This window comes from Lucilia cuprina, chromosome X (genome assembly GCF_022045245.1).
Source record: "Lucilia cuprina isolate Lc7/37 chromosome X, ASM2204524v1, whole genome shotgun sequence".
Lineage (NCBI taxonomy): Eukaryota > Metazoa > Arthropoda > Insecta > Diptera > Calliphoridae > Lucilia > Lucilia cuprina.
In genome coordinates, this window is record NC_060949.1 from 14209878 (window position 1) to 14222288 (window position 12411).

The 12411-nt window shown below is 31.0% G+C and overlaps 1 protein-coding gene across 2 annotated transcripts; it reads left to right on the forward strand.

The window, feature by feature from the left end:
* The first annotated feature begins 6366 nt into the window (after positions 1 to 6366).
* On the forward strand, positions 6367 to 9780 carry LOC124421010. Of its 2 annotated transcripts, XM_046955730.1 has the most exons (3): positions 6367 to 7096; positions 7165 to 7263; positions 9439 to 9780. In XM_046955730.1, the coding sequence occupies exons 1-3, from the start codon at positions 6968 to 6970 to the stop codon at positions 9490 to 9492; spliced, it is 282 nt and encodes a 93-aa protein (XP_046811686.1). In that variant the 5' UTR covers positions 6367 to 6967; the 3' UTR covers positions 9493 to 9780. The 2 variants fall into 2 exon arrangements, with proteins under 2 accessions (XP_046811686.1, XP_046811641.1); XM_046955685.1 differs by lacking the exon at positions 9439 to 9780 and having other exon boundaries at positions 7165 to 7595.
* Positions 9781 to 12411: the final 2631 nt, after the last annotated feature.

The window sequence follows — 12411 nt, forward strand, 5'->3', positions numbered from 1 at the left end:
CAACAACTTGGTCTTCCAACTCCAGTAATAATCACCAACCAAAACGAATTTGATCAGTTCGATCCCGACGAAGAAGGCAGTCGTTTTAATGAAATGCATCAGAGTGCAAACGAAGAACAACGCAACGTTATAGATTGTGCGGGAAAAAATTTATCCAAACAGCAATTATACATAAAATGAATTCTCTAAATCTCAAATGCATTCCTACTACACTTCTGATTGGAGGTCGAACATTGCATAGTGTATTTAAGATACCTATTCCAGTTCTTGAAAACTCTGTGTCAAGTATTACAGCTAACAGTCCTCAAAGTAGTTTTATTAATTCTGCTTCATTGATAATGATTGATGAAATTTCAATGTGCCCACTACATACATTAAAACTGATTGACAGATTATTAAGAGACTTAAGTACGAATGCAAATAGAAACTCATTATTCGGCGGAAAAACAATTCTATTGTGTGGTGATTTTCGACAAATTTTACCAGTAATGGCGCCGTGTTATAAAGCCATAGGTAATAAAGCCATATGGTTATATTTCTCATTTCATTGAGAAATAAGGCCATATGACTTTATTTCCATGTAAGGAATGAAATAAAACCATTATGGTGTTATTGCTCATTTAATTTTTTTCATAATTCAAATTTATTTACAAAAAAAAAATGTAGTTCAGTTCGCGCATCGAGTGGGGCTCCAAAGTTTAATACATTTCAGTTTAATCGCATAATAAAAATTTTCTAAATAGCCCGCCTACGGCCGGGCGCAAGGCCTTTCTTCTCTATGGTATGTCCAACAACGGCTTCGCTTAATAAATATTTCCTAAATAGCCGGCCTACGGCCGGACGCAAGGATTTACAACTCTATAATATGTCCAACACCGGCTTCGCTTAGTAAAGATTTCCTAAATAGCCGACCTACGGCCGGACGCAAGGATTTACAACTCTATAATATGTCCAACACCGGCTTCGCTTAGTAAAGATTTCCTAAATAGCCGGCCTACGGCCGGGCGCAAGGACTTTCTTCTCTATGATATGTCCAACACCGGCTTCGCTTAGTAAAGATTTCCTAAATAGCCCGCCTAAGGTCAAACGCTCTTGTTACACGGAAAGTGTATTTTTAGCGAAGCCGGTGTCCAATATATCTCAGAGGAAAAAACCCTGGCGCCCGGCCGTAGGCCGGCTATCAAACATATATTTTTTTATTTCGTGATATAAAAGTAATATAATGAAATAACTTCCCAAAAATATTTTTAGGGATTTATTTCATTTTTGAATTTTGAGGAATTATTGGCAACTGATTCTTTTGGCAATTTGTAACCGTAACAATTTCCCTGTTATGGCGTTATTTCCACTTTGGTTACTTTTAGTTTATGGTGATATTGCACTTGGTTGCAGGCAATAAAGCCATATGGTTATATTTCTCATTTCATTGAGAAATAAGGTCATATGGCTTTATTACCGTTGGCTATATATCACTGCGCCACCAGTAATACCTCATTCTTCACGTACTACTCTAATTGAAAATTCTGTTACTTCATGGTCTGAATTTGCTATGTTTCACCGTGTCACTTTAACACACAATATGAGAGCTCTACCACATGAAATAGAATTTATTAATTTTTTTTAATTTACTTGGAAACGGTGACATAAAAACACTCCCACAATTTAAGGATGTCGTTGAAATATCCAGAAATGTGGTTGGAAATGCAGCAAATATAATTGAAGATATGTTTGGCAGTATACCAGAAAATATTCTATGTTCAGAAATTTAAAAAGCTATAATATTAGCACCAAAAAATGAAGACTGTTACATAATTAATGACGAAATTCGTAAGCTGATACCGGGAGAGGAAAAAGCGTTCTACAGTGTAGATAAACTTATTTGCGACGATATAAGAGAAGCTAATAATTACCCTACTGAATATCTAAATTCTTTAAATGTTAGTGGTTTACCTCCCCATAAATTGGTCCTAAAAGAGAAAAGTATTGTACTACTTATCCGTAACTTCAACACTAAAAATGGATTGGTAAATGGCACCCGGATGAGAATAAAGCGAATGTATGAGAATTGTTTAGATTGCGAAGTTTTAACCGGTGTGGCACAAAGCACTCGAATCTTAATACCTAGAATTCATTTGACATATTCCGGAACTCTTTTGCCGTTTTCATTTCAACGAACACAGTTTCCCGTCATACGCGCTTTTGCTATGACAATAAATCGCAAGGACAAACATTTGAAAAAGTTGACATATTATTAAGAAAACCCGTATTTGCTCATGGACAGTTATATGTTGCTGCAAGTATAGTTAGATCTTTTAATGGTCTGCGATTTTATATAGAAGATTCTAAAAATCAAGGTCACTTACTGAATAATAATAGAGTTTTCACTAAAATATTGTTTATCGAGAACTCATCGTATCATAGGATACAATTAGTTTACTAGAAACATTATCAGTATTACTATAATTTTATTTAATTTACAATTGAATTTTTCATTAATAATAAGTACGTAGACTTAAGAATTCATGTAAAACTATATTTTCATATTAGATATACATTTGTACAAATATTGAAATTAGTTCTCTTTTATTGTAATTGTATGCTATTTAAATCTAGATTGCGGGCGATTGGGTCGGCCGCTGGCCTCACTAGTATTAATGTAGTCGGGAAAAAATTTAAAAAACTAATATATTTAAAATACACAATGGTGAAGGGTATATAAGATCACAGCCGAATATAGCACTTGTTATATTCTAATATGTTCTAGCCATATCTGTTTATTGAAAGTTGAAATTTTACACAAAAATTTCTTATGGGTAAAGTTTATTTGGTATTAAAACCGGGAAATATCGATTTACGTTTTCGCATCGCTCCCAGTCATGTGTAGAAATACCCTTATAACGGCGAAATTCCACATAAACAAGTCTTATGTATCTCTTTACCAATTTTTATGAGTAGCGGTCCATAATTGACTCTATCCCCCTTATAAGTCTTCTTCAGAAAATTAATTTACCACTCATTACTGAAAACTATTGTTGCTATAAAAACTTATTATTTTACAAGAAAAATATAATAATATAATAAACATATAAATTGTCTGGTCGAAAATTGTAGAAACAAGTAGAAACAAGTCAAAAGAAGTCGAAAATAGTCAAAAAGTCGAAAAGTTGAAAAAAAAAAGTTTGTAACGCACAATAATATTGGTTCTATACCCACCTTAAAGTATACCAATCGCCTCAGAATCATTTTCTGAGTCGATTTAGCTATGTCCGTCCGTCTGTCGGTCCATGTAAACATTGTAATCAAACTACAGGCCGCAACTTTGAAGATAATTGAATGAAATTTTGTACATGATCTTCTATTGTCCCAGGGACGAACCCTATTGGAAATGCTTGTATATCGGCCCATTATTTCACCTAGCCCCCATACAACTGAACTCACGAATAGAGCTTGTAAAACTTGTAATCAACTACAGGTCGCAATTTTAAAGATAATTCATTGTAATTCATTATTCCATTATTTCACCTAGGCCCCATAGAACTGAACCTGCCAAATAGGGTTTTTAAGTTTATAATTGTGTTTAATATACTCGTATCTCGACAAAAAGCTGCAAAACCAAGTTCTATACTAGTCTTGATGAACATTATAATTATAGCCCCTCTAAAAAGCCCCCATCAAAACTTTACTTAAATATCTACAGTTTTATTAAACAGTAACAGTTGTAGGATATTATATGGTCGGCCTCGCCCGACTATAACTTCCTACTTGTTTATATTGACATTTTTTTTACACACATTTGTTTATATTACAATAATTTTTAATACAATTTTTTTTTTTGCAAAATTTGTTAATTTCTAAATAGAAATTTAGTAAAATACTGATTAATAGTGACCTACAAGGTGTTTGTTAGGAAGTAGCAAATTCTTCTACTTTGATTTTTTACACATAGTAATTTTGAATTTTGCTGGTTTTATGTAAAAGAAAGTTCATCAAATTTTGAAGAAGCTGCCCACCAAACAATTTTTGCGAATTAGTACGGACAATCTGCACAAGTTGCCGATTTCGTCAGAATTCGTTACGAAAATCGTATGAAAGGTTGCTAGGAATTCGGAACTCCTTGTCTCCGGAAATTCGGACAAATGTGCAGAGTTTTCGATCAGAATTCGTTACGAAATCTGATATAAATTCCTTTGGATATTCTGAAGGAATTTTCGACAAATCTGATTAAAGTCGGACAAATATCTGACATTCTTTAGACATTTCGTACGAAACTTTGATTAAATATAAGAAAGTCTGAGAAATGTCTGATAGACAGTTCGTATAAAAGTCTGATTAAATATAAGAAAGGTCGAATAAATGTCTGATAAAATGTTCGTACCAAACGCTGATCAAGTATAAGAAAATGAAGTGACTATTCCGATCAACGTCTGATAAAAACTATTTTCAAATATTCAATTTATTATATTTTAATTTCATCAATTTTAATAAAAATTTATAAGTTTCGATTATTCATGACTTCTTAAAGGTGTATAAATAAATAATAAAAACTTATAGATTTTCAAAATTAATAAAATTAGACAATAATACTAAAGTATTATATACATATATTATACCCTCCACTCCACATCAATGGTGATAGAGGGTATATATAACCTTGTCATTCCGTGTGTAACAGCAAGAAATATTCATCTGAGACCCAACAAAGTATACATATTCTGGGTCCTTATCAAATTCTGAGTCGATTTAGCTATGTCCGTTTGTCTGTGTAAAACACGCTCACGATAAAACGCTCATGTAAAACTTGTGCGCAAGGTACAGGCGCCAATTTTCAAGATAATTTGATGAAATTTGGACCAAGCATGTTTTTAGACACAGGAACGAAGCCTATTGAAAATGGTTGAAATCGGTTCATTATTTCACCCCCATACAACCGTACCTCCCGATTTGAACTTTTTATGTCATAATTACATCAAATATTCTTTTATCTCTCTAAAAATTGGCACAAATAAGTTTTATATAAGCATAAATGACAATGCAGACTTTCGTAAGGATCGGCCCTTATTTGACCCTAGCCCCCATACAAACCCCCCTTCAAAAAAATGTCTTAAACGTCTAAAATTGACTTGTAACCATTTGTATTGCAATGAAACTCAACAAAACTAACTGTTATTTATAATATATCCTTTTCCCAAATTTACCGAGGATCGGCCCATATTTGACCCATATAAAGCCTCATTTAGAAAATTTAGGGTTTTTATCAATAAAGTGCTTAAATATTTTGGAATTATGGTAATATTCAACATAAAAGTTTCTTTATAAAATATAAAAATTTTATAAAAAGTTAAAATTTTAAAAATATACTCATGGTGTAGGATATTATATGGTCGGCCATGTCCGACTATACTTTTCTACTTGTTTTACTTTAAACATTAAAGTCTTTGTTGGTAAATTTATTTATATTTTTAATATATATTATAATAAGTAAGAGTGCTATATTCGGCTGTGCCGAATCTTATATACCCTTCACCATAGTGTATTTTAAGCATAATTGATCTTACAGTCTAGTTAATAAAAACATTAAAAAATTTGAGTCGACTTAAGCCGAATGTTTCGGCGGCGGCTCAAGCAAATTAATATAGTTCGGCGGCGGAGGCTAAGCTCCGACTCGAAGCCGGTCGACTTCGAACTCTGATTCATTGCTGGTAAACATTGACGAGACCTAGATTTTGTTTTTGTTTATCGTAAAAACAATTGTTTTTAAAAGCACTTGGAAAAAATTTGTGTTAGTTTTAAATTTCAAACTTACATTATTCGCATACAAATTATTGTACAATAACTCACAATCTACTCTCACATAATTGAAAACGTTTTAAATACTTTTTTCTATTCATTAAAAAATATATTTGCAAAACAAAAGGGAAAATTATTTTATTTTAACAAAAAATGCAAATCATATTTTTTGCTGTGTATTTTTTGTATGTTTGGATTCCAAACATACAAAAAAATACACAGCTGAATAAAACCAAATACATCTACACACACACGTGTACATCTTCTTCTATATACAGTGTTTTTGTTGCTTTTATAACAATTTTTTGATAAAATTTTCAGAGGTTGTCTCGGATTTTTGCTCATATCTCCGTTATTTACCGACCGATTTTGCTGATTTTAAATAGCGATCTTCTCGAAAGCATGTCTAATAGAATTATTGAAGATTCGGATATCGCCGATATCTGGGGTCCTCTAAAAATTGATTTCAACAGACAGATGGACATGGCTTAATCGACTCCGCTATCTATAAGGATCCAGAATATATATCCTTTATAGGGTCGGAAAATTATATTATAGAAATTACAAACGGAATGACAAACTTATATATACCCTTCTCACGAAGGTGAAGGGTATAAAAATGAATTGTAACTAAAATTATATCAGTTTGATTTTAAAGGTACCGGTATATAGGTAATTGTATGAAATCTTTCACCCAATTTACACGATGATTTTTTTTCATGTTTGCCCAGACGTCTGTTTTCATGTTTGTCGATAATTGTTGGTGAGTGGTGTAGAGAAGAATGGGGGGTAAGAAAAGAAACATGATTTGGGATTTTCATGTTTGTTTTTGACATTTCTTTTGTCCTCATTCGTATTCTTCTTATTATGTTTTATTACTTTTCATTTGTGGAAGTGTAAACAGCAGTGCTATAAAAATTATATTTTTTCATTAATACATGTTTAAAACAAAAAAAGAAATAAATAAAAAACAAAAATATTTAATTATTGAAAATGTGGACGAACGAGCTGGTAGAACTATTTATAATAAAAAACCCTTACGTTGTACAGGATCCGGCTTATTTAAACCGAGTTAAAAGATCCAACTCATTGTTTGATATATGCCAAGAATTAAAAAAAATAAAAAAAGACATTACAGTGGAGGATATTAAAAAAATCACACTTTAAAGAAATACGCGAAATGTGCAGCAGCAAAAGAAGTGGTGTTGGGGTAGAAGACTTATATGAACCCAAACTTTGGTGTTTTAATCAATTGGAGTTTCTAAGGTCGCATTGCAACATTAGAAAATCACAATCAAACATTACCCAGGTAAGTATATGATGATGCTGATGGAAACCATTCAATAAATATTTATATTTTTTACCATCGTTTTTAAGGCAAATAATAGCAATTCCATAATTGTTATAGAGGATGATGCCACCAGGAGTCAGGAGTCGGAACCTGAATCTCAACATCAATCCACTAGTTATAAAAGAGTAAGTTTCAATATTATTATATTTGGACATGTCACAGAATTGCATTCCGATCGAAAGTTGATTCAAACATTAAAAATACCATCAAATTAAACAAATTTTCATTCCTCTTTGATAGTTTAAATGGTTTCATTCTAAAAAAGTTTTCCTATTTTAAGAAGAAAAATATAAAAAATGATTCAACTTTCGATCGGAATTTAATTTTGTCAGTATTAATGTTTAAATATAATATTTATGGGCCGATTACACCGTGATATACATCTAAAACTATAAATTTAGTGGAGAAAAACTGCGTTTTTAGTTTTCATTTACTATCCTGTGACATTTTTAAAGGAAAAATACATTTTTCAAAAAATATTTTAAAATACTTCCTCTGATCAAACAATGCAAAATTTGATGTCTAGCTAACTGGGAGAGTTGTAAAATATTTTGTGTTACTTTTATTCTATCAAGATCAAAAGATGTAAAAAATTTCTTTAAAATTTTTTTGGATAAAAATAACATTAAAAATTTAAATAGATTTTAAGGGACAAAAATTGTAAAAGACTTTTTTGACAGATTTTTTCCTGACGGTATAAAATAAAAATAATACAAAATATTTTACAACTCTTCTTGTTCACTTGACATCAAATTTTTCGAAAAATGTACTTTTTAAAACTTCGAAGTCTTTTTTAAAGGACACAGGATCACGAGGTGAAAAACTAAAAACGCAGATATTCTTCTTTAAATTTATAGTATTAGAAGTATATCATCCGGTTCGTGTCTATCGAATTTTTTCTCTTTTTGTCGGACGGTGTTATGTATCTCGGTTGCACTTCAGTCGCGTTGCCAGATGCAAAATGATGTTGTTAATGGATGTTTTATAAACAATAACTTGGAAACTTTATAAATAATGAATATTTATTTATTAATAATATTTGTCCAATGAGTTTTTGGTTGACTTGAGCCATTTCCAGAGTGAAAACATTGTCCTATTTTGTATGCTGGCAACTCAACTGATATTGATTAGTCTGTGTCTTGTTAGTTTCATAGGCTTCTGACTAGTCAGGCTAATCTATGGACTAGTCTATAGATTTGTTAATTGATTAATCAATAGAATAGTCAACTGACCAATTCATAAAATAGTTCATTTACTAATCAGTAGAATAATCGATACACTAACAATATAATAATCAATACACCGATCAATAGAGTAATCAATTAATAGAATAGTCAATAGAATGGTCTATTGACCAATCAGTAGAATAGTCAATATACCAATCAATAGAGCAATCAAATAGTCAATTAACCAATTCATAAAATAGTCAATTAATAGAATTGTCCATTGACTAAACAGTAGAATAATCCATACACTATACAATAGAATAGTCAATACACCAATCAATAGAGCAATCAAATAGTCAATTGACCAATCCATAAAATAGTCAATTGACCAATCCATGGAAGAGTCAATTGACCAATAGAATCTATTGATTTGTCAATTGACTATTCTAATAATTGATTACTCTATTGATTGGTTTATTGACTATTATATTTTATAGTGTATGGATTATTTTACTATTTTATGAATTGGTATATTGACTATTCTATTGATTAGTGTATCGATTATTCTACTGATTAGTCAATGGACTATTCTATTAATTTGTTAATTGACTATTCTATAGATTGGTATATATAATGAAAGTGTGTTTGTATGTCTTCAGTTTTTAAAAAATAATAACACACGGATATTTTTATTAATTTAAAAAATGTAGATTTTCTTTATGTATAAAGTCTAGTTATTATTTAATATCTATTACAATTTATTTTCTTGCTAGTTAAGTTTTCCTTCATTGTTAAAATATTCTTCAAAAGCTTGTCGTATAGACTGTGCTGCTCCCTTTCCAGAATTTTTCTCAGTGGCAGTAGTAAACGGAGTCGAAGAGCTACAAAAAATGATCCATCTTTGGGGAGTGCTTGAAAAGTGATGTGCTTACCATCTAATGCACCCAAGCAGTTAGGAAATTGCCACTTTATGGCAAAATTATCGGCAATATTTTGCCAATCAGATTTAGTGGCCAGAAACTGTTAAAAAAAGTTAAAAATATTTCATTAATTTTAGAAAGATTTTTCTTCAAAGACAAATTAAAGAAAGATTTTAATATGATTCTAATTCAATTATGTATAATCTTTTTTCAGAAAAAAACCTTAAATTGGAAGAACGCTTTGATAATGTTAAAAGTTTGTTTGTAAATAAATTACAGGATAAAACTTGTTATGATTGGCTTGGTTGTTTATGAAATAAACCAGATCAAAAATAAAAAAATACAAAAAGATACAGTATGGAATATTCAACAAATACTCCGTCAGGCATCACTCCAAGACGCAGAGGCAGAAGCTGGTCCAAACTGCTCATATTCTCGACCATCGTCAGAAACGTCGATTTTACCAGTCAATAGAAATATAAGATTGTCAGTATCATCTGAAACAACTTCACCATCGTTGATTTCAGAATATAATAATCAATCATCTGTCTCAACACCAGATATTTTTTCATGTTTCTAGGTTCAATATTATAGACAATTCAAAATGTACCTTTTTAAAGAACGAAAAAAACCAAAAAGTCTCCTTTTATAGGTCCTCACTTAATCCGGGCTCTACATGCTTAATTTCACGTTTCTAGGTTCAATATTATACAAAAATCCAAAAAAGTACCTTTTGAAGAACGAAAAAGTACCAAAAGTCCCCTTTTATAGGTTCTCACTTAATCCATCCTCTACATACTTAATTTCATGTTTCTAGGTTCAATATTATAGGAAATTCAAAAAGTACCTTTTGAAGAACGAAAAAATACCCAAAAGACCCCCTTATATAGATTCTCATATAAAAGTACCTTTTGTAGAACGAAACAGTACCAAAAAGTCTCTTTTATATATTTCATTTACTCCGGGCTCTACATGCTTATTTCATGTTTTCTAGGTTCAATATTATACAAAAATCCAAAAAGTACCTTTTGAAGAACCGAAAAACTACCAAAAGTACCTTTTATAGGTTCTCACTTATCCATCCTCTATGCTTAATTTCATTTTTCTAGGTTAAATTTTATAGAAAACTCAAAAAGTACCTTTTGTGGAACGAAAAAGTACCAAAAAGTCCGCTTTTACAGATTCTCATTTTCTACGTGCTCTACATGCTTAATTTCATGTTTCTAGGATCAATATTATAAAAAACATAAAAAGTACCTTTTGAAGACCGAAAAAGTACCAAAAAGTCCCCCTTTTATAGTTTCTCACTTAATCCGGCTCTACATGCTTAATTTCACGTTTCTAGGTTCAATATTATACAAAAATCCAAAAGTACCTTTTGAAGAACGAAAAGGTTTCAAAAAGTCCCCTTTTATATGTTCTCACTTAATCCAGACTCTACATACTTAATTTCATTTTTCTAGGTTCAATATTATAAAAAATACAAAAAGTACCTTTTGATAAACGAAAAGTCCCCTTTTATAGATTCTCATTTACTCCGGGTCTACATGCTTAGTTTCATGTTTCTAGGTTAATTTTTATAGAAAACTCAAAAGTATCTTTTGTAGACGAAACAGTACAAAAGTCTCCTTTTATAGATTCTCATTTACTCTGGGCTCTACATGCTTAATTTCATGTTTCTAGGTTCAATATTATACAAAAAATCCAAAAAGTACCTTTTGAAGAACGAAAAAGTACCAAAGTCCCCTTTTATAGGTTCTCACTTAATCCATCCTCTACATACTTAATTTCATGTTTCTAGGTTCAATTTATAGGAAATTAAAAAAGTACCTTTTGAAGAACGAAAAAGTACCAAAAAGTCCCCTTTTATAGATTTTCATTTACTCCGGGCTCTACATACTTAATTCATATTCTAGGGTTCAATATTATAGGAAATTCAAAAAGTACCTTTTGAAGAACGAAAAAGTACCAAAAAGTTCCCTTGTATAGATTCTCATTTACTTCGGGCTCTACATGCTTAATTTCATTAACGAAATAAAAATTCTATTCCAAAATGTTGCAACATCGTAGTGGGAGCCCGAACGAAAAAATACCAAAAAGTCCCCTTTTATTGCTTCTCTAAAAAGTACCTTTTGTAGAAGGAAACAGTACCCAAAAGTCTCCTTTTATAGATTCTCATTTACTCCGGGCTCTACATGCTTAATTTCATGTTTCTAGGTTCAATATTATACAAAAATCCAAGAAGTACCTTTTGAAGAACGAAAAAGTACCAAAAGTCCCCTTTTATAGGTTCCCACTTAACATCCTCTACATACTTAATTTCATGTTTCTAGGTTCAATATTATAGGAAATTCAAAAAGTACCTTTTGAGAACGAAAAAATACCAAAAGTCCCCTTTTATAGATTCTCATTTACTCGGGCTCTACATTCTTAATTTCATGCTTCTAGGTTTAATATTATAGGAAATTCAAAAAAAGCCTTTTGAAGAACGAAAAAGTACCAAAAGTCCCCTTTATAGATTCTCATTTACTCCGGGGCATACATGCTTAATTTCATTTTTTAGGTATAATTTTATAGAAAACTCAATATAAAAAAACATAAAAAGTACCTTTTGAAGACCGAAAAAGTACCAAAAAGTCCCTTTTATAGTTTCTCATTATCCGGGTCTAATGCTTAATTTCACGTTTCTAGGGGTTAAATTTTATAGAAAACTCAAAAAGTACCTTTTGTAGAACGAAAAAGTACCAAAAAGTCCGTTTTTATAGATTCTCATTTACTACGTGCTCTACATGCTTAATTTTATGTTTCTAGATTAAATTTAATAGAAAACTGAAAAAGTACCAGTCGAAGTACGAAAAAGTACCAAAAAGTCCCCTTTTATAGATTCTCACTTACTCCGGGCTCTACATGCTAAATTTCATGCTTCTAGGTTTATTTTAAAGAAAACTCAAGAAAATACCTGTGTAGAACGAAAAAGTACCGAAAAGTCTCTTTATTATTAATTTCATGTCTCGATTTCAATACCAAAGAAAACTCAAAAACTACCAGATGGAGAATGAAAAAGTACCAAAAAATATCACTTGGTACCGGGTTTCCAAATAACACCTCATTAGCTTATTTAGTGTTTCTAAATCTAAAAATTTTATCTAAATTGGATCATTGTGTTTGAATAAAATCAAATTTCCAG

Bases quoted from the DNA above. Each gene is read 5' to 3' on its own strand.
- LOC124421010 (XM_046955685.1), top strand. From the start codon at position 6,968: ATGTGCAGCAGCAAAAGAAGTGGTGTTGGGGTAGAAGACTTATATGAA. The intron at 7,097-7,164 runs GTAAGTATATGA...ATCGTTTTTAAG, and splicing joins CACAATCAAACATTACCCAG to GCAAATAATAGCAATTCCAT.